The sequence below is a fragment of the Papio anubis genome, chromosome 7 (assembly GCF_008728515.1).
Source record: "Papio anubis isolate 15944 chromosome 7, Panubis1.0, whole genome shotgun sequence".
Taxonomy (NCBI): Eukaryota; Metazoa; Chordata; class Mammalia; order Primates; family Cercopithecidae; genus Papio; species Papio anubis.
This window is the reverse complement of record NC_044982.1, coordinates 116,921,728-116,944,200: the sequence shown is the minus strand read 5'-3', so window position 1 is coordinate 116,944,200 and position 22,473 is coordinate 116,921,728. Positions and strand designations below refer to the sequence as shown.

Below are 22,473 nucleotides of genomic sequence, written 5' to 3'. Positions count from 1 at the left end.
CATTCTGGTTGGTTTTTTTTTTTTTGAGATAGAGTCTTGCTCTTGTCACCCAGACTGGAGTGCAATGGCGTAATCTCGGCTCACTGCAACCTCCTCCTCCCGGGTTCGAGTGATTCTCCTGCCTCAGCCTCCCAAGTAGCTGGGATTACAGGTGCCTGCCACCACACCCGGCTAATTTTTGTATTTTTAGTAAAGACAGCGTTTCACTATGTTGGCCAGGCTGGTCTCGAACTCTTGACCTCAGGTAATCCACCTGCCTCGGCCTCCCAAAGTGCTGGGACCATACAGCCATTCTGTTTTTCACATTCAGTACAGGATTCAATAAGTTATATTATAAAACAGGCTTTGTCTGAGATGATTTTGCCCAGCTCTAGGCTAATGAAAACATTCTGAGATGTTTGAGGTGAGGCTAAGCTATGATGTTCCGTAGGTAATGTGTACCTCTATTAAGTGCATTTTTGACTTATGATATTTTCAACTTTTGATGGGTTTATGGGACATAAGCCCATGTACAAGGAGCATCTGTATATGGGGACACACGGGGGCCCACTGGCCTCAAAGACATGCTTGCAAGCATAGACACACAATCCAAGTACTGTCTCTTGTACATTGAGCCTGAGCCTTTAACTCCCCTCTCCCTGCCCTGTTCCCTATGTTGGAGAGATGGGCAACCTCCCCCAACACCCTTGTCCACCTGCATCCAGGCCTGAGAGACCTCCCTGGCCTTCCTGCTCCCAAGCTCCATACCTGTAGGTGGGTGCAGACTCTCCTCAGCAGGTCATATACACTGTCCCGGGAGAGCAGTGACACAAAGATATACTGGGATATGGAAAGAAAACAGACAGCGATAGGGTGAGATGAGACCCCTTGCTGTGCCAGCCAGCCCCCTCCTGGATTGGGCACAGGCCCACAGGAGTATCAGGCCGTGAGAGCCAATAGGAGCTCTGCCTAGGAGCTTCTCTTCCAACTTGTTGTATGGCCTGAAATACGTACTGGAGAGCTGCAGGGTGGGGTGAAATAAAGACCTGGGAATGTGCCCAAGTCAGACTATGGGCTGCTGGGGGTGGGAGCAGGAGACTGACAAGGAAGCGCCGGCCCAGTGCACTGACCTTCTGGCTGGTGTTGGTGGTGATGGCCAGTCCATTGGGAAGGAGCCGTGCCATCTTGTGTTTTTTGATCATTTGCACAGACACCACAGGAATGACCACCTGAGAGGGAGAGGGATGCTTCTCTCAGGACTAACCCCCAAGGACATGGTCCCTTTGCTCCCTGTATAGGGACCCAGCTGTGAGCCCAGCATGGCCACATGGAGAAGCCTGGCCCCATGTGGGGAAGTGTCTGAGCCTTCTACCTTCTCATCCAGGCTCCCCTTCCGGTTGTGCCTGCCACCCTGCCCCAGCCTTGGCAGGACGTGTCACTCTTGGCTGTCACATAGGTATGATCCCTGTTATCCAGGAGGCCAAGGATGGTGGCTCTGGCAAATCTCATACCCTAGTAACAGAGCTCCATAGGCTACTTCTTGGCCACAACTATGGCTCCCCCTAAATGTGACATCCCGCTCTGATTCTCAAAGCATTTCTGAAATACCCAGAGGCAGAATGATTTGGCTGTGAACTGTTCAGGCCAGCTCAGGCCAGATGTGGGGTCCACATTGGGGCCCCTGTTTCAGAAGGGGCAGGACTTTACTGGACACTGGATGGGATGCCTCGAAGCTGCTCATCCAACCAGCAAGGGGCTCCACCCGGGGCCCAGCATGCAGAGAGATAGGCATGACTTTGAGGCATGAGGCTGGCTCTCCCCTCATAGGATCATGGCAGCCCTTACCACTCATTACTACCTTGATATCCCTGCCAAAGAGGCTGGCATGGAAGCAGAGCCAGTTGGGGGAGATGTAGAGCCGGCCCTGGAGAAGGAGGTCCCTCTGGAGGGCACAGGAGCACACTAGGATGTCACAGGAGAGAAAATGGCCATAAGCAAGGTCAGCCCAGGAAGCCCCAGGACGTGGGTCCTCACACTCTGGAGTCCAGAGTCCAGCCTCAGGACCCATCTTCCTCAGACTCTCCCTTCCCCACCACAGACCCCAAACCCCAAACAGTCCATTCCCCAGCATCGAAGGGTCCTTCTCCTGACTGCCCCTCCACTCCACCAGCCTGCTGGATGTTTCTTCCTTCTCCACCCATGCTCCAGAGGGTCCAGGCAAGTTCCTGCCCTGATCTCCAAGCCTGCAATCTCACAACCTCAGGCAGAATCCCTGACCTTTCCCTGCTCTGCTCTGCCCTGAGGGCCTTGATTGTGCAAATGCCCCCACATGCTCAGTGAGAGGCCAGAGCAGGGAAGAAGTCACCGGTAAGAGCAGAACAGACACGAGATTCCGAAGTCCTGACGTTTCCCCAAGAAAACCTTCAAAAATGCAATGCTATGTCCCAAACCAGCCCTGTCTTCTCACATTCTGGGGGAGTGGTCCACATCTAAAGGACAGCCAGTTCCCATTTCTAAGTCATGCTTTGGAGGCTCCAGAGCAGAGGCCCCTGGCCCCAGGCACTCTGGGTGCCTAACCAGCTATACCAGGGAGACAGCTCACCTTTAAGAACCATTTCCTCCAAGGGAACATCCTTAAACAGCTTGTGGTATTGCTGGTTGTATTTATTCAGTGTTATCTGCAAACACACAGGCTGCGTCTGAGAAGCCCTGGGAGGTGAGACCGCCAAAGGGGCCCTGCTCCAGCCAACAGGAAATGCCACAGCCCCCCGGCCCATGCTGGGGACTTAGCATGAGGCAGCTAGTAAGCAGCCAGTGAGTATGGAGGGCTGTGTGCCAAGCACAGCTTGTCTCCTGGTGCTGCTGGTCCTGACAGGCAGCTTATATTAGCAGAAGGGGACACCCTACTCCCACCCAGGAAGGGACACCCACTCAGGCTTCCTGATTTCCTGATGACCAGCCTGGTGGCCAAGGCGCCAAAAGTCACTGAATTCTGGCAGCCCAGGACCCCTTCCTGGGTGAATAGTGAGAAGTCAGCCTCCAGACTTACCCCTTCTCGGCCACACTTCTTTACCTCTTCACCCTTCAAGCCTTCTGGCCAGTGCGGACTGCAAAGGAGACATTCCATTTTGGGGACAAGGAACCCCAGTCCTGCCCATGCGTACTCAGTGCCAATTCTGCCCTGGCCTTGAGCCAGAAGCTTGGGGCAGAGATCGGAGACTAGGGCCCTTCTCTAGGGGACACAGCAAAATGACAAGTACAGAAAGAACACAGCTATACAGCTCATCCCTGGGGGAGGGCACTGCGGGAGGCAGGGAGGGGTCGCCAAGGGCCCACCTTCCCCGATGCGAGTGAGCAGCATCTCCAGGAGGTGCGCCCAGTCTCCCAGAGATGCTGAGGAGCTGCCCACCTGGGTGTCAAAGACCCTGTCCCATTTCTCTGGCCAAGGGGTAAGCAGGGGAGCAGGCAGTGCCAGAATAGGGACCAGTTTGGGGTGTGGGTGAGGTGAAGGTGTCAGACTCACAGCTCCGGGGCCTGGCCGCAGGCCATGATGCCAGCAGGACTGCCCTCCCTGCCGCCTCCTCCCTGTGGCCTGAGCTCTGCTGCGGGAAGCTTGGCACAGACTCACCTGACCTGACTGAGGCTACCACATTGGGAGAGGGGGATGGCGCTGAGAAAAAAGGTAAACCTTTGCCTTGTCTGGGTTGGCCCAGGGCACAGGTGAGCAGGGAGGAAGCTGGAAACCCGAGAAGCATGGACTCTGCTAGGTCCCAGTGCACTGGGACAGGCCTGAGGGGTGGGAGGAAGAAGCCTGGGGCAGCCTGTGCCTGACCTCACAGACCTACAAAGGGGCCCGGCTCAGCCTTGAGGTCTTCTTACAAACAGGTCACCTCCTGAGGGCTTCCCACCCCCAAGTCTGTGTGTATCTCCGACTGGGAAAGGGGTCCTTACCTGTAGTCCGGGGGCTCCTCAACTCTGTCTGGTTTCTCTTTGCAGGGCACAGCACTGTTCAGAGAAGCTGTCTTTCCGTGCATTTGTTGGTTGCTAGGGAAAAACAGGCCCACATCAGTAAGGGGGCTTCATGAGGACACCTTTCCCCACCAGCCCCACCATGCCCAGGGCCGCTGCCTCTGTCCCCCACCCAGGACTGGCCCTGGTATTGAGGGTGACACTGAAGATGTCAGAGTTCAGAGGCAGCGGCACAGGCAGAGGTTCTGGGATGGCTGATGGAATTGGGGGTCTCACACAGCATGTTTCCCAAAAGCCAGAAGTTCTGCTTATGCCTGGGCTGGGAGGAAAATCAACCTGTCTACCTCATCTCCAGTGCCAGGCAGCTCGTAGGCCAGGCTGAATGAGGCCTCTAGCCCCACCCTTGAGGAGGCACACTGAGAGGGAGGACCCTGAGACTTGCTTATGCCGAGAACAAAAGTGTCCAAAGTACCCGCGCGTCATGACTGTAAACCATCAGGTTCCAGGAAAGGAGGCTGAGCACAGGAGGCCTTATCAAATGAAGCTCAGGAGCTAATGCGCTGAAGGTGTGGGAGGTGGACGCCCGTCTGCCTGCAGGTGAGTGTGGCCAGGAGGAGAGGAGCCGTCTTATACCAGGAAGTGGCCTCAGTCACCTCCAACAGTCAGGACAGCTTGGTGATGAGAGCCAAACCATCTCAAAAATGTCCCTGAGGGACAGCATGGGAGGGAACAGATCCTTTCTCCCTGGGCAGGTAGGGCTCTCCAATGGCCTTTGAGTTCCTGCCTCCACTAAATGCTCCAAAGAATCGTTACCCTGGCTTCCTCCAAAGAAACGCTCCTCCAGGCTTCACATCAATAAAGCCTGAGCCATCAAACCAGCTCCAACCGAGTGGGCGCAGGGGCTGACGGAGAGAGAGGATGGCCAAGAAACACGGCCACACTGGGGCAGTATGGTGGTCAGGAACAGGTAACAAGGTCATGTGCAGTGGTCCCACAGCATATTAGGAGCTGGAGCCTGGAACCTACAAATCTCAGTGCTCAGTCACACTCCGCTCTGTGACTGAGGCCAGCCAAAGTTCTCTTCTTCAAGAACAGAGTTATTGCATCAGCCTAAGACCTGCCAGGACCCTCAGAAACTGATTTAGCCTCACCCCCTCCCACCATACCATTGTACAGATTACAAAACTGAGTCCTGCCGAGGGACAGGCTGTGTCCGGTACTACAGTGAACAGCCAGTGACCTCACCCACAAAATCAGTCCAGCCATGGCCATGTGGCCTGGTTACCTCTGTCCTCCACCTTAGAGAGGATTTTGCCACACATATCAACATATACCTACAACAATCTTGTGAAGTGACAGATTTTGTTAGAGACTTGACTCTCAAAGTTGATTTCTGGATTTATTTGGTTCCATCACGTCACATTTCACAGAGGTTTTTTTTTCCCTTGATTTTTAAAGCTCATTATAGAAAATATGAAAAATATAAGATCAAAATCACCTATAAGAAAGATTCCCCAAAAATCACCCAAAGAAAAAATGTATGATAAATATATAACCTATATAAATGGTTATATAATCTATAATTTGTGTACCCTACTTCTGTGGCTTAACCTGATTTCATGAGAAATTTCCCATGTCACTCACTGTCCATTCCTAGGATAGATTCTCAGAAGTGAAATTAGTGGATTGAGAATGAACAGATGCAGGCCAGGCGCGGTGGCTCACGCCTGTAATCCCAGCACTTTGGGAAGCTGAGGCAGGCGGATCACAAGGTCAGGAGTTCAAGACCAGCCTGGCCAAGATAGTGAAACCCTGTCTCTACTAAAAATACAAAAAAAGTAGCCAGTTGTGGTGGCGGGCGTCTGTGGTCCCAGCTACTCAGGAGGCTAAGACAGAGAACTGCTTGAACCCAAGAGGCGGAGGTTGCGGTGAGCCAAGATGGCACTACTGCACTCGAGCCTGGGCTATAGAGCGAGACTCCATCTCAAAAAAAAAAAAAAAAGAATGAACAGATACTATTCCAGTTAACCCAGGCATCAGCACGATATGAGCGTGCCTGTTTCCCGATATTCAGGCCCTTCTCTGGATATTGTCTCTCACTCACCTTTGCAAATCTGATAGGTGAAAATATGTTGTCTTCATTTGTATTTCTGCTTACTGGTAGGTTGAACACTTTTTTCCAAATAATTATTAACCACTAGAATTTCATTGTCTTATAGACAATTCACAGGTGAAATTCTTTCTTCGTTTATATTGAAGTTCTTTCTTCATTTGTATAAATTGTTACTGGCCTTTTTTTTTTTTTTTTTTTTGAGATGGTGTCTTGCTGTTGCCTAGGCTGGAGTCCAGTGTCGGGATCTCGGCTCACTGCAACCTCTGCCTCCTGGGTTCCAGTGATTCTCCTGCCTCAGCCTCCCAAGTAGCTGGGACTACAGGCGTGTGTCACTGCACCCGACTAATTTTGTATTTTTTAGTAGAGACAGGGTTTCACCATATTGACCAGGCTAGTCTCGAACTCCTGACCTTGTAATCCCCCTGCCTTGGCCTCCCAAAGTGCTGGGATTACAGGCATGAGCCACCGTGTCCAGCCTTTTTTTTTTTTTTTGAGACAGGGTTTCACTCTGTCGCTCAGGCTAGAGTACAGTGGCGCAATCTTGGCTCACTGCAGCCTCAACCTCCAGACCTCAAGTGATCCTCCCACCTCAGCGTCCCAAGTAGCTGGGACTATAGGCCTCCGCCACCACGCCAGGCTGGTTTTCATTTTTTTGTAGGGGGGGGTCTCACTGTGTTGTCCAGGCTGGTCCTAAACTCCTAAGCTCAGTCATCCCACCTCAGCTTCCCAAAGTGCTGGGATTACAGGTGTGAGCCACCATGTCCAGCTTTCTTTTTTTTTTTTTTTTTGAGACAGATTCTCACTCTGACACCCAAGCTGGAGTGCAATGGCGTGATCTCAGCTCACTGCAACCTCCACCTCCCAGGTTCAAGCGATTCTCATGCCTCAGTCTCCTGAGTAGCTGGGATTACAGAAGCCTGCCACCACATCTGGCTAATTTATATGTGTGTGTGTGTGTATACATATATGTGTATATATATGTGTGTGTGTGTGTGTGTATATTTTTTTGTTTTTGTTTTTGTTTTTTTAGTAGAGATGGGGTTTCACCATGTTGGGCAGTCTGGTCTTGAACTCCTGATCTCAGGTGATTCACCTGCCTTGGCCTCCCAAAGTGCTGGGATTACAGGCATAAGCCACCATGTCCGACCTGTAAATTCTTTATTGAGAATGTTAATCCTTAGTTTATCATTTTTGTGATATTTTCCCCAATTTGTCATTTCTCTTTTGTCTGTGGTATTTCTGCTGTGTCTGTGTGTAATTACTGTGTGGTAGATTCCATCTATTTCTTCCATGTATGTTTCTCGCTTGGTCTAAGTCCTCTCACAGGACAGTCCTTGGAGGAGCAGCATACACAAGTCAGACCACTGAGCCGTTACAGCGTGAGCCTGGCAGTCAACCCATGGGGCCGCCAGGGAAAAATCCTGTAGGCTCAGCTCTAAAGAACCTGCACTCTAGCCTAAAGGATGGACGAGGGATAGAATGGGATGACAATGGGAAGGAGCTTAGACAGTGCTTTCAGAGGCAGGGAGCCTGTTGCTTGAGAGTGTGACTCAAGTTCTCAGGACAGCAGGAGCTCAGAGGATGCACAGATCTGAAATATTCACAGTGGGGTTCCTAGAGAAAAGGAAGCTGAGCCTTAGAAACTGGTATAATTATAATCTTGTATGGATTATCTAATCTTGCATAGATAATCATGTCTTTGCATGGATTCCAAACCAAACACATCCTTAGGTTCAAATGTGACTTTCTCAGGGAGAGAAGCTTTCCCTCAGCCCTCCCCCAGCCTAGGTGAGGAGTCTTTGCTTCAGACACTCACAGCACCCTGATGGGAAGTCTCCTCTCAGCATCTGTCACACTGTTTCAGAGTCTGTGAGCCCCTGGAGATGTACAGACTCCGCCTAGTCCTTCACTGAATCCCCTGAGTCCAGTGCTGAGCATGCAGCAGGCGCTCACAACAACTCTGGGGAGGGGCTTTCCTGCCTTCAGACCAGGCTCAGCCACCAAGCCCGGCCAACTCTCAAGTCTCTTTAAATTAAAAGCCAACTCCTGGCTGGGCGTGGTGGCTGAGCCTGATCTGAAGGCAGGCTCCCAGCACTTTGAGAGGCTGAGGCAGGCGGATCACCCGAGGTCAGGAGTTCAAGACCAGTCTGGCCAACATGGTGAAAACCCATCTCTACTAAAAATACAACGATTAGCTGGGCATGGTGGCGGGCACCTGTAATCTCACCTACTCAAGGGGCTGAGGCAGGAAAATCACTTGAAGCCAGGAGACGGAGCTTGCAGTGAGCCGAGATTGCACCATTGCACTCTAGTCCAGCCTAGGCAACCAGAGTGAAATTGTCTTAAAAAAAAAAAAAAAAGCCAACTCCTTTACACGTGATCAAGGGGATGGTTACAAGCCACTCCTTTATGTTTATCCATTGAAGCCAGTTCCTCCTGTCTCTCTGCTGATAATGCTCTTGGCTCAGAGACCCTTCCTATGGCCAAAATGAGGAAACCTGCAGTGCTCGCAAAACAATCTTCATTCACTTTCCACTAAATAGTTGTATCTTCTCCTCTGTAGTGTTTATTTTGACAAATGAAAATAAAGAGGCCGGGCGCAGTGGCTCACGCCTGTAATCCCAGCACTTTGGGAGGCCGAGACGGGTGGATCACCTGAGGTTGGGAGTTCGAGACCAGCCTGACCAACATGGAGAAACCCCGTCTTTACTAAAAATACAAAATTAGCTGGGCCTGGTGGCACATGCCTATAATCCCAGCTACTAGGGAGGCTGAGGCAGGACAATTGCTTGAACCTGGGAGGCGGAGGTTGCGGTGAGCTGAGATCGTGCCATTGCACTCCAGCCTGGACAACAAGAGTGAAACTCCGCCTCACAAAAAAAAAAAAGAAAAAGAAAAGAAAAGAAATGGGAGCAGTGCCACTTGAAGAAGTACAGGGCAGAGTGGTCACTGAGCACGCACCAGCAGAACCAGTCAGGCAGGGGACAGCCAGTGACCAGCTGGGCCCCAACCCAGAGGGCAAAGGAGGAGGCTTTAAGAGCACAGGGCTCAGCCTGGTCGCCCACCCTGCGGGCAGCCACTGTAGACTCTACTCATAGACTTTTTCTCACGCTAGGTGTTCATGCCCTGTGGGTCGTGAACCACATCTCCTCCCGCTCTGTCCCATCCCGTCCCGTCCCCACGCCCCAGCTGTGGAGTTCATGTCAGGAGTCCTAGAAGCCACAAAAAACTCTAATTTCTGTCAGGAGAGGTGTGGAGCAGGGGAGTGGCAGTATTTTGACATTAAAGGGGGTACAAAAGATTGGAAATCGTCTGATGAGGCCCCTTCCCCCAGCTAAGCCTGGTCTGAAGGCAGGAAGGCCCCTCCCTAGGGGGCACAGCAGGTGTCTGCCTGCTCTCCAGCCCCAGGCAGCAAAAATACTCCCTTTTCACATCATGAGGCAGGTAGGGAGCTCCTCAGCCTGAGAAGCTGCCAGAGGGCAAGAATGGCACCAGCACAGGGAGATGTCAAGAATGGGGAGACAGGGCAGGAGAGGAGAGGGCAATGAGTGGGAGCCCAGATACACAGGAGTCTAGGGGCCTCGTGGTGCACCTGATACAGGCACTCTGCTCTGCACACCTCCCCCGGGCTCCAAATACCCACACCAGGCAGTCACTCCCAAGTCTAACTCTGTAACCTTGACACCCACACCCTCCCAAGCTTCACACCCTGCCATCTAGATGCATCCATGCATGTAAGCTCAGCAGCAGCCCCCCAAGCCTGCTTCCTCCTTGGCATCCAATGTCTGTGAAAGGCTCTATCCTCCCTACAGTTACCCAGGCCAGAATACTCCACTCATTCTTCTCCCCACCTCCACAGCCAATCAAGCCCTCGGGTCCTCCCCGCCGACCCCCGAGATAACCCATGAAACCATCTCTTTTCTCATTCCTGCTACACCACGCAAGCCCAGTCCACGATCCTTTTCCCAGATGCTGGCAACAGCTCCCTGACCGAACCTGCCTCCAGCTGTGCGGGTACACCGCACATGTGCCTGCCTCTCTCCCACATGCACACTGCCCAGAGGGCCAGCTAGGGCCCGGGTCTGATCCTGCCACTCTCCTGCTGATGCTCCTTCTTCACTTCCCGTCACTTCTTCAGCTGGTCTCCCAGACCTTCCTGCTTTCCAACCTCACCCCAGTCATCCCCTCACCTGCAGTGCAGCCCAGCACCTTCACTTCCATGCCACAGCAGCCCTTCACACCTATGTGCTTTGCCTGCTTACCTGCTTACCCTTCTCATGCTTATATACCTGGGGAGTTCCCGGTCATCTTTCAAGCCCCAGGTGAAATGTCACCACCTCTGTGAAGCCTTCCCTGGTTTGCCCCAGCAGAGGGGCTCACTCCCTCTTCTGTGGTCCACTGTCGCTTCTTGCAGGCTGCTGCCCCAGCACTTACCACACCAGAGTGTGCCTGTCTGTTTACACATCTGTGTCCCCCAGTTGACTCTGAGCTCCAGCAAGGGCATGTCCCGTACATCTCTGTATCCCCAGCATACAGCCAGCACCCAGTGTTTGCTGAATGAAGGAGAGACAGGGAAAGAGAGAGAACACCCCAAAAGGGAGAAGGAGAGGAAAAAGCAAGGCATAAGACTGAGGGAGCACAGAGAATGACACACCCAGCAGGAAAGGAGGGGAGAGGCTGGACAGGAGCTGACGGGGTCCCCCACAGCAGGGCCCTTCCCTCCAGGAGCTCTGGTCCGGTACCTCAAGGCACTCAGCCCTGGGTGGTTGACTGATCAAAGAGGAACTCAGGTGGGAGGTATGAGGTGCAAGGAAAGAATAAAGGGCCTGGGCAGGATGGGGTATTTGGGTGAAAGCACAGGCTGGGTCCCTCCTGTCTCCAGTGGGCTGCACGCCCCTGGGCGGGCCATGCCCTGGCAACACTCCCCCAGACTTCCCAGCCCTTCCTAACCACAGGGGAAACCTCCCTCCAGTACTCATCCAAGCCTCTGGCAGTGGCCAAGCCTGTGGCTGATGCTGAAGCACAAACCTCAGCCGGGCCTGCGTGGTCACAGGCAGGGCCTTCCCCACAGCTGGGGTGGGGTGGTCCCCTTGGGCATCTACTCCTCCAAGGAGGTAACCGCACTCTCCCAAGCTGACTTCTTGTGGACCCTGTGGGTCCTGCCAACTCTTCTCAAGGCCAGGCCAAAGACAGCTCCACCCTCTTGTGCAGCCAGCCAGGACGCTCGGCCCCAGCGAGCTCCAAGCAGAGACCTGAAAACAACACTGTTCTCTTCCAAACAAAAACACATCATGGCAACAGGCCCCGACAGTACAAACCCAGAAACCAGGGAAATAGCCATCCAAGGACAGGAAGCTTTGTGGACATCTGTCCTGGATAGAACTTTGCAAACTGGAGCTCAGTAGGCTGGACCTGGGACTCTTCCCCCGACTGGCTGCTCCAGATCTCCCCGACAAGGTCTCCTCACGCCACCCTCACCTCTCACTCAGCTCACCTCCTACTTCAGGGCAAAAGGACACTCTCCTTTTAGCTCTAAAGTGTAGCCGGCTGGGTGCATATTAGAATCACCTGCAGTGCTTTTTTTTTTTTTTTTTTTTTTTTAAAAAAAAAGATGGAGTCTTGCTCTGTTGCCCAGGCTGGAACACAGTGGTGCAATCACAGCTCACCACAGCCTCAACTTCCTGGGGCTCAAGTGATCCTCCTGCCTAAGCCTCCCAAAGTAGCTGAAACTACAGGTGTATGCCACCATGCCCAGCTATTTTTTTTTTATTTTTTATTTTTATAGAGATAAGGTGTTGCTATGTTGCCCAGGCTGGTCTGGAACTCCTGGCCTCAAGCAATTCTCCCACCTCAGCCTTCCAAAGTGCTGAGATTACAGGCATGAGCCACTGTGCTCAGCCTGCAGTCCTTTTAAAAAAAAAAAATGATGCCTGAGCTCTGTCTCAAACCAGTTAAATCAGAATATCTGGGAATAGCATTTAAATAATTATAGATTTATTAAATTGTTGTTGAAGTATTATTTACATACAGAAAAGCACATGTTAAGTAAATGTACAATTCAATGCATTTCACAAATGAGTACACACCTGGGAACAAGGCCCCCAGAACCACCCGCTGCTGCTTCTACTTTCATTGGCCACACCCTCCTGGCCATGGATAACCGTCATCCTGACTTCCAGCACCAGAGTGCTTTTGCTTATTTTGGGACTTTACATGAATGGAATCATACCATACATACTTGTCTGCTTTTACTCAGCAATGCATTTGAAATATGGATATACCACAATTTATTTATTCATTTTACTATTGATGGACATTTGGGCAGTTTCCAGTTTTTGCCTCTTATGAAAGTGCTATGAAAATTCTATTACCAGTCTTGTGCACGCAAATATTCACTTCTGTATGTAAACACTTAGGATTAGAAGTGCTAGGTCATAAGGCAGGTGTATGTTCAGCTTCTTTTTTTTCTTTTTGAGACAGAGTCTCATTCTGTCACCCAGGTTGGAGGGCAGTGGCATAATCTTGGGTCACTGCAGCCTCAACCTCCCAGGTTCAAGAGATTCTCATGTCTCAACCCCGTGAGTAGCTGGGATTACAGGCGTGTGCCAGCATGCCCAGCTAATTATTGTATTTTTAGCAAAGACGAGGTTTCACCATGTTGGCCAGGCTGGTCTCGAACTCCTGACCTCAGGTGATCCACCCGCCTCAGCCTCCCAAAGTGTTGGGATTATAGGCGTGAGTCACCGCACCTGGCCGGCTTTAGCTTTTAAGGGTTCCCAAGTGATTGTAAACCCCCAGCCAACTAAGAAAGCACAGGAAGAACCCTGCCCCCACCCCTCCTTTCTTTGTGGCTTCTCTCCGAGGCCAATCTGCCTGCCTGGGCTCTGAAACTGGGGTCCTGACCCTCCTGAGCCTTCTTCACCCTGGCCCTCTTGAGTTTTAGGAACTTCCTTGGCAAGGCAGGGGACCCCACTGTCAATAAGATTCCCTTCATCTGTTTAAGGCCTGAGGGCCCATTTCCTAGGCTATACCATGGAAGTCACAAGACCAGCTTTTCCAGGTGGCAGAGGCCAGCTCTGAACCACACTGTGTCCTTCCCAAGAGACTCCCTATGTGCTCTCAGGGCCACAGTCCCCACACACAGTCAGAAACTGGGTGACAAGACCTTTCCTGATAGCAAACTAGGATTCTGTGGAGAGAGGTAGGCTCATCGTCAACGTGCTGAAACTTGAAGATAAAAGGTAATTTCCCTCTTTTGCAAAAATAATGTTATTATTGCTGTCTTGCACTTTCATAGAAGCTGCACCTCCCTTTTTATTTTCTCAGGTGACATTCCATATCTAGGACGACTGCTTTGTCCTTTCCACTGACTGGAGGAGGGGAGAAAAATCCCATAATTGAGTCTCATACTGACTGTAAGGGGGTGAGGCTTAGTGAGTTGGGGTTCCACTCAGCTCTCCTGGCAGCGCGCTCCAGAGGGGCAGGAACTCAACCTCGTCACGATCCCTTCTTCCAGGAAGGGTTCTGAGAACACCCAGGACAGGAACAGGCTTGCTCTCCCATCACTGCCTGTAGCAGCTTTGAGACGAAGCGGGGATGTGGAGGGCCAAAGGCCTATCTTCCCAAGACCTACCAAGTGACTCTGGCCACAGGCAGTGGAACCATGGTGTGCTCCAGGCCCAGGAAAAGCCATCGCAAGCTGACCAGCAGCCTCTTTAGAGTGAAAAGATGAGCCAGCCTGTCAGATTCCCTTCCTAAGGAATCCTAACTGGGAAATCCGTGATGTGGGGGTGTGCAGCCAGGAGGAAACAGGCGAGAGAGAGCAGGCAGGTGCACGCTGCAGCTACACTAGAGCAGAACCTCTGGGTGGCCACGGAGACTGGCTCTAGAGCGAGGGAAGAGGGGGCAGGAGGCGGAGAAAGAGAAGCAGGGGGCCACGGGCCAGGCCTCCAGTCTAGGAAAGCACGAAGAGGATCTGCTCCCCTAGGATGCCCATTAACTCCTTCTGTGTTTGTGTCTCTACAAAATGGCACACAGAGAAAAAAATAATCCCCTCTGTGACCTGCAGATCATCAGGGCTACTGTAAGGATCTGCAAGAGGTCTTGACTCTGTCTGGGGTGGGGCTGGGGACACTCACAGCCCTGCCCACTGAGCAGCACATCCCCCACTAGCGCCACTGAGCACTGTGTTAGCCTCTGTCCCATCACATCCTTGGAGGATACCTAGAGGGGCCTCTACCCACGCAAGTGAAGATGGGGGCACCACTGGGCCTCAGAGGCACCCAGAAAGCTCCATACGTGTCCTCCATGCCTGAATCTTTCCACTGGGACTACAGTCCAAGGCACCAGCTGCGGCAAGGCCCTCTCTACACCTGGGCCACACCCAGTGACTGCCTCCCACCGCCATGGGCTGGGGGGCACGACCCGATCGCAGCTCTGGCCCAGCCATGCTCAGGGTCCCTCCCTTTCCTCTCCTCCCTCCACCAGAGGTTAGAGGCCAGCAATCGCTGCCTGCTCCTGCCCAGAGCTCAAAGGCCTGTGCAGTGAGAACAGTCGCCACGGAGACAGACAGTGACAAACAGCTGAAACCGGGAAGCTTTCCTCTTGGGGATATCCAGGATTTCCTACAAAGCACAAGCCAGATCACAGAGCCAGCCCTGCAAAGAGTGCCCTGCTGGCTGCTGGCTCCATCCCATCATGCCCGCTGCTGCAGCGGCATCTATTTGAGCTGGCACCCCCGGGTCTGTTCATAGACCACTTTTTCTTGGCAGGCCACTTGGGGCTTGGCCATTTCCAGACAAAAAGCTGGTCATTCAGGTCTAAAAACAGACTTGCATTCATTAAGGAACAGAGTGCCCCTGTGCTCTTGCTGGCCACCCTCCGGCCAGGCCTGCTGAGTGGGGGGGCCACAGACAGGCTGAGCCGCTCAGACGCCCCCACTCAGGGCTGCCAGGGGCTGTGGCTACTCTGGAGACAAGTCAGTTCTGTCCAACGTGGATACTGTACAGATAGCCCACCCCAACCACCCTGGGACACCCACCTCAGAATCACTGTGGCTTTGTGGATCCATCAGGCTCTTCTCAGGACCATAGGCAAGTGTGAAGGGTCTTGGGGTCCTGAAAGAGCCTGGGGCTGGGGACAGGAAGACAGGGATGCAGGCCTGAAACTGCTTCTCATTGCTGAGGGGCCTTGAGTAAGCCACTCTTCCTTTCTGGGCCTCAGTGACTCCTCTGCAAAGGGGTGAGAAAGTCACAGCCCAGGAGGGACAACAAATGTTGTCTGAGGGAAAAAAGCAGAGGCCAGGAACTGTATAAACTGCAGATGGCCACTGGCCCTCTGTGGTCAGATGAACCCCCATCCCAGGAGGGACCTCTATCAGGGCGTCCTGACTCAACCATGGAGGGCAAGGAAGACTTTTCTGAAGATAAACAGCATTGGAGCTCCAAGGGATGCTAGCAAAATGGAGAAGGGGGATGCTGGGTGGAGAGGGTCACTGTAGGGGGGTTGCCATATACAAAGGCCCCAAGGCCAGAAGTGCACAGCATGTGTGAGGAAGCTAAATAGAGCCTTGGGTCTGGAGGGCAGAGGTGAGCAGTGAAGTAGTAAGCAACAAGGCTGGAGGGGCTGGCAGGGCCAGATTATGCAGGGCCCATGGGCCTCTATAATGGTTTTGGTCATTATCTTAAAAGCAATGGGAAACCAATGTGGAGATTTAAACAGGAAAGTATATTATCAACTTTGTGTGTTAATTGCTTCAAAGTAATCCCAAGGAAGTGGGGCAAGGGAGTGGAGGGTGCATATTGACGAAACAGGAATGACTCGTGTTGTTGGTTATTGTAGCTGGGCGATGGATACATGGGGATCCACTGGACAACTCTCTCGTCCTTTGTTGTGTTTACAATTTTCCATGGAGAGAGATCAGGTGAAAGGCTGTAACTCAGCAGACAGATGATGTCTTGGACTGGGTGGCAGTAGTGATGGAGGGGCAGGGATGGATTCGGAATATGTATTTCCAAGTAGAATCGATCTGACGTGGTGATGAATTGGATGAGAGGTAAAAAGAAGAAGGTGTCAAGTATGACTCTAGATTTCTGGCTTAAGTGAGTAGGATAGTGGGCTGTTATGCTGAGACTAAACGAGGTAAAAATGGACTAGAAGAAAAGCCTAGTTGGAAGAAACAGTCACGAGTTCAGCCTTGAACGTGTGTGAGAGACATTGAAGTGGAGATGTCAAACTATATATGACTAAGAAGCTCAGAAGAAAGGGTTAGGCAGGAGGGATAAATTTCTGAGTTACTGGCCTATAAGTGAGAAGACGAGCTAGTAAGACTGCACCAGAGAAAGTGGGTACACAAAGAACAGAAGCTATCAACAAGAATGCCAAGACTTAGGGGGAAATAAAAGTCTTTTCAACAAATCATGCTGGGACAACTGAATATCCACATGGAAAAGAATAACATGACCTTTAGCTCACACTGTATACAAAAATTAGTCAAAATTCAGCTGGGCGCGGTGGCTCATGCCTGTAATCCCAGCACTTTGGGAGGCCGGGGAGGGTGGATCACTTGAGGTCAGGAGTTTGAGACCAGCCTGGCCAACACAGTGAAACCCTGTCTCTACTAAAAATACAAAAATCCGCCGGGCGTGGGGAAGCATGTCTGTAATCCCAGCTACTCAGGAGGCTGAGGCAAGAGAATTGTTTGAGGCCGGGAGGCGGAGGTTGCAGTGAGCTGAGATCACGCCACTGCACTCCAGCCTGGGTGACAGAGTGAGACAGTCTCAAAAAAAAAAAAAAAAAAAAAAAGCCAAAATCTGCTAAAACTAGGAAACTCTTAAAAAAAACATAGGCGTAAATCTTTATGACCTATCAGGCAATGATCTCTTAGATATGACACCGAAAGCACAAGAAACAGAAGGAAAAAACAGATAAATTAGATCGTATCAAAAATAGAAATGTTTATGCTGTTAATATCGTCAAGAAAGTGAAAAGACAATCCACAGAATGGGAGAGAATATTTGCAAATCATCTGTCTGATAAGGGATTAGTATCCCAAATATATAGAGAACCCTTATAACCTTGAGGACATTATGTTAAGTGAAATAAGACAGTCACAAAAAAACATATGAATCCATTTAAATTAGGTATCTAGAGTAGTTGAATTCATAGAAACAAAGTAGAATGGTGGTTGCCAGGGCCTGGGGGCAGAGGGGATAATGAGTTGTTGTTCTTTGGGTATAGAGTTTCAGTTTTGCAAGAAGAAAAGTTCTGAAGATTGCACAACAATGTGAATATACTTAACACTACTGAAATGTGCACTCTGTTGCTCAGGCTGGAGTACAGTGGCGCAAGCATGGCTCACTGCAGCCTCAACCTCCCAGGGCTTAGGTGATCCTCCCACCTCAGCCTCCTGAGTAGCTGGGATTACAAGTACATGCTACCATGCCCAGCTATTTTTTGTATTTTTTGTAGAGACAGGGTCTCTCTATGTTGCCCAGGCTGGTCTCAAACTTCTGGCCTCAAGGGATCCTTCTGCCTCAGCCTCCCAAAGTGTTGGGATTACAGGTGTGAGCCACTATGCCCAGATGGTAGGTTGTTTTTTTTTCCTTTTTCTTAACTACAATTTAAAATTGTTCTAAAAGAACTCTTGGCCAGGCGCGGTGGCTCACGCCTGTAATCCCAGCACTTTAGGAGGCCAAGGCGGGAAGATCACAAGGTCAGCAGATTGAGACAAGCCTGGCCAATAGGGTGAAATCCCATCTCTACTAAAAATGCAAAAATTAGCCAGGCATGGTGGTATGTGCCTGTAGTCCCAGCTACCAAGGAGGCTGAGGCAGGAGAATGGCATGAACCCAGGAGGCGGAGCATGTAATGAGCTGAGATCGTGCCACTGCACTCCAGCCTGGGCGACAGAGTGAGACACCATCCCCCCCCCCCAAAAAAAAGCTAAGTGAAAGAAGCCAGTCACAAAAGACCACATATTGTACAATTCCATGTATAGGAAATGTCTAAAATAGGAAATCCATACAGACGGAAAGTAGATTAGTAGTTGCCTAGGGTTAGAGGAAGGAGGAAATGAGGGGTGACTTCTAATGGTATAGACAGAGTGTCTTTTGGGGATGATGGTTGCACAACTTTGTGAATATACTAAACACTACTAATTTGTACATGTAAAAAAGTGAATTTTATGGTGTGTGAATGATATTTCAATGAAGACAAAGAGGTGGAGAGGGAAAAGGAGAGAAGAAAGGGAGAAGTCTGGGATCTGTGGAACTACAATCTTAAAGATTGTGTGGAGAAGGAAGAGGGGAAGTCCTCCAAAGAGATTCTGAGAGAGTGGCCCAAGAAAGAGAGGCTGGGCGCAATGGTTCATGCCTGTAACCCCAGCACTTTGAGAGGCCTAGGCTGGTGGATCTCTTGAACCTAGGAGTTTGAGACCAGCCTGAGCAACAGGGGAAGACCTTGTCTCTACAAAAAAATACAAATAAATAAATAGCTGGCTGTGGTGGCGAACACCTGTAGTCCCAGCTACTCAGGAGACTGAGGTGGGAGGATCACCTGAGCCAGGGGAGTTCAAGGCTGCAGTGAGCTATGATTGTGCCCTGCACTCCAGCCCAGGTGACAGAGCGAGACCATGCCTCCATTTAAAAAAAAACAAAAAAAAAACCCGGGTGTGTTGGCTCATGCCTGTAATCCCAGCAGTTTGGGGATCACCTGAGATCGACAGTTTGAGACCAGCCTGGCCAACATGGTGAAATCCTGTCTCTATTAAAATAAACAAACAAATACATAAATACAAAACAACAGAAAGTAGAAAACCAGGTGTAAGGCTGTTATGGAAGCCAAAGGAGTGTTTCAAAAGATGGAGGGGAACGCAGAGCTGAAGTCTGCTGAGAGGCCAAGTAAGAGCAGGACGCAAAGGCAGCCCCTGAATTTACCACTGCAGATGAGTAACTTTGGTCAGGACAACTTTGGTGCAGTAGTGGGGTCTGCTCCTCCTCCTTTTCTCCTAGGCCGGTGACTGCATCCCAGGGATGGTCCGGTGAGCACAGGTCTCTGTCCACCAGCAAGGATGCTGCTGAGCACAGCTGGAAACCTGGTCCCAGCCCAGCTCAGTCCACATCCCCTCGGAAACTGCCCTCTGCCTTCCCTTGCAGGAAAAGACCACGGAGATACTGGGAACAGGTAGATAGGATTGCATCTTTCTCTCCTGGTTCCCTGAGGGGGTTGTTTGCCGTCAGGGAGGGAGAGGGACAGCCCTTGCCACGGCCTCACTGCCCGGTTCCCCAGTTCCCCAAGCCACCTTCACCCGCAGCACCTCCACCCCTCGGCTAGCACAGGCACGAACCACAAGTCTATTTTCTGCGCCTGCCTTGGAAAGGGCTGGGAAGCTGGTAAGGCAGCCGCACCCAGCATTCCAGCGCCACACTTAGTGGCTCCAAAGCGGCGCCCGCGGCGGCACTGATCCCGCCCGGCTGGCCCCAGCTGACCATTTGCAGGAGGCTGGTGGTCACAGCCAAAGCTTGCGCAGGCCGGGGAGCTGTCGGGAGTGCCGCAGCCGTGCCCCCACCTGCTGGGCCCCCGGGAAAAGGAGCGCGCGCCTCCTCCGAGCGCCTTCCTGGTGCGGTGCCTGCACCACGCATGGTAACTGGCCCGACTGAGGATGCCCGCACGGGGACTGGCCGCGAGCCCTGCCCAGGCTCCTCCCAACTCGGCTCCCCCAGGCTGGGCTCTGGCCAAGGGCCCAGATTCCTGATCAATGACCCCGTCTTGAGGAGCTTGCTGGGTCCTGGGACCTCCTCCTCCAGGGAGAACCCCAGATTGTCTAACTGCGGGAGCGCTCCTAGGAATGCCTGCTCTCGCCACTGTTATTCAGCCTTGTCCTGGAGCTTCCAGCCACCGCACGCAGGCGAGAAAAATAAATAAAAGGTTCACTTACATGTTAAAAAGGGACAATTATTGTTTGAAGATGGTCAGATAAACTATCTGAACAATACGTAATCAACCGACAAATCATAAAAAAGTGGCGCAGATATTTTTATATTTGGGCACTGAAGTAGGCAGAACTGTGATGGGGTAGACACATAATTAACTCATGGAATTAATTACTACTTTAACGGTTACAAGATCAATAGATCTTGTCCAGTAAATGGTATTGGGGCAATTGGCTACCTCCCAAATGACTGATTCTTTAACTTGTCAAAATCAATCGTTTTCCTGTAGACCTACAATACAGTTATAAAGTATATGTGGGAAAATAATATATATTCATATGACAACAAAAAGTATATTTTGTTCCGGGTTTTGTTTTTGTTTTTTTTGAGACGGAGTCTTGCTCTGTCACCCAGGCTAGAGTGCAATAGCACGATCTTGGCTTACTGCAACCTCCACCTCCCAGGTTCAAGCAATTCTCCTGCCTCAGCCTCCTGAGTAGCTAGGACTACAGGCACATGCCACCACACCTGGCTAATTTTTGTATTTTTAGTAGAGACGGGGTTTCACCATGTTGGCCAGGCAGGTCTTCAACTCCCAACCTCAGGTGATCCACCTGCCTCAGCCTCCCAAAGTGCTGGGATTATGGGTGTGAGCCACTACTCCTGGCCTGAGTCAAAGTTTTAAAGGAGCAAATTTACCCCAAATTAATTTGTAAATGTTCCAACAGGGTGCACGTGCGTGTGCACACATGTGAAAGAGAGTAAGAAAATTTTGAAAAAGAAAATGATGCAAAGGCTTTGCCTTACCAGATGTAGAACAAATTACAAAGGTAGATTAATTAAGTAGTGAGGTATTAACTGGCCTAGGAAAGACTACTAGATCAATGGAACATAAGACAGTTCAGAAAATGACCTATGAGTATATGAGAATTTAGCACATCACGAAGAACGTGTTTCATACAAGTAAGGAAAGAATGAGTTGTCCAATAAATGGTATTGGGGCTACCTCCCACCATTCACAAAAAGATAATCCAGGGAGATAAAACACCTAAATATTTTCTAAATCTGTAAATAGCTAGAATAAAAGAGAATATTTTTAAATATCAGGAAAAGTTTTTCTAAGCAAGATATAAAACCCAGAACACATAAAAGATTTAATTGCATAAACATTTAAAATTTCTGTATATCAAAATTTAAGTGGACAAAGGATGGGTATTCTTCATATGTAGGGAGCTCATCCAAGTCAATAAAAAAAGGTAAACAAACTAATAGAAAAGTGAGCAAAGAATATGAACATGCAATTTACAAAACTATCTTACCTATCTTATCGGTAAACCCTAAAATTATAGTGCTCAGTATTACCAAGGATGTGAAAATAGTCATTTATTATTCCCCATTATAAGACTAAAGACTGAGTTAACCTTTCTAATATACATCAAATGCCTTAAGAAATACAAAATCAGGCGGTGTTCGGCCTGTAGCAGCACTTTGGGAGGCCCGAGCGTGAGATCACAAAGTCAGGAGGTCGAGACCACAGTGAAACCCCACCGTCTCTACTAAAAATACAAAAATTAGCGAGGGAAGGCGGGGTGGTGGGCGCCTGTAGTCCCAGCTACTCAGGAGGCTGGGAGCAGGAGAAGATAAGTGAACCCGGGGCTTGCAGTGAGCGAGGATGGCGCCACTGCACTCCAGCCTGGGCTGACAGCCTTGAGACTCCGTCTCTTAAAAAAAAAGAAATACAAAATCTTTTTTGGAGACATGATCATCCTCACCCAGGCTGGAGTGCAGTGGCAATCTCTGCTCACTGCAACCTCAGCCTCCTGGGTTCAAGCGATTCTCCTGCCTCAGCCCTCCGAGTGGCTGGGACTACAGAAGCCTGCCACCACACCCGGCTAATTATTGTATTTTTAGTAGAGAACGGGGTTTCACTGTGTTAGCCAGGATGGTCTCAATCTCCTGACCTCATGATCTGCCCACCTCAGCCTCCCAAAGTGCTGGGATTACAGGCGTGAGCTACCGTGCCCAGCCAAGAAATACAAATTCTTTAACCCAACAATTCCTTTTAAGACACTTGATGTAAGGAAATAAATGGACAAAAATGTATATTCATATGATTAACAATTATGGGGAAAAATGTAGAAATACCAAAATGGTATTTTATCAATATAATGGATTCCTAAGCAATTGATAAAAAAGAGTAAGTTAGGCCGGGCGCGGTGGCTCACGCCTGTAATCCCAGCACTTTGGGAGGCCGAGAAGGGTGGATCACGAGGTCAGGAGATCGAGACCATCCTGGCTAACATGGTGAAACCCTGTCTCTACTAAAAATACAAAAAAAAAAATTAGCTGGGCGCGGTGGCAGGCGCCTTTAGTCCCAGCTACTGGGGAGGCTGAGGCAGGAGAATGACCTGAACCCGGGAGGCGGAGCTTGCAGTGAGCCGAGAAGGCGCCACTGCACTCCAGCCTGGGCGACAGAGCAAG

At 50.6% G+C, this 22,473-nt stretch overlaps 1 protein-coding gene across 2 annotated transcripts in view; it reads right to left on the bottom strand.

The window, feature by feature from the left end:
* Positions 1–22,473, bottom strand: part of GRAMD2A (GRAM domain containing 2A) — a 40,406-nt gene that overhangs the window by 5,998 nt on the left and 11,935 nt on the right. Inside the window, exons 1-7 of one of the 2 annotated variants that reach the window (XM_003901144.5) lie at positions 10,496–11,614; positions 3,931–4,023; positions 3,029–3,086; positions 2,582–2,657; positions 1,838–1,941; positions 1,110–1,208; positions 748–819 (exon numbers count right to left, since the gene is read on the bottom strand). In XM_003901144.5, coding sequence (XP_003901193.1) covers positions 748–819; positions 1,110–1,208; positions 1,838–1,941; positions 2,582–2,657; positions 3,029–3,086; positions 3,931–4,013 — 492 coding nt within the window. In that variant the 5' untranslated portion in view covers positions 4,014–4,023; positions 10,496–11,614. Of the gene's footprint in view, positions 1–747; positions 820–1,109; positions 1,209–1,837; positions 1,942–2,581; positions 2,658–3,028; positions 3,087–3,930; positions 4,024–10,495; positions 11,615–22,473 lie in introns of those variants that run through there. The other variant, XM_031669223.1, reaches the window with a different exon arrangement.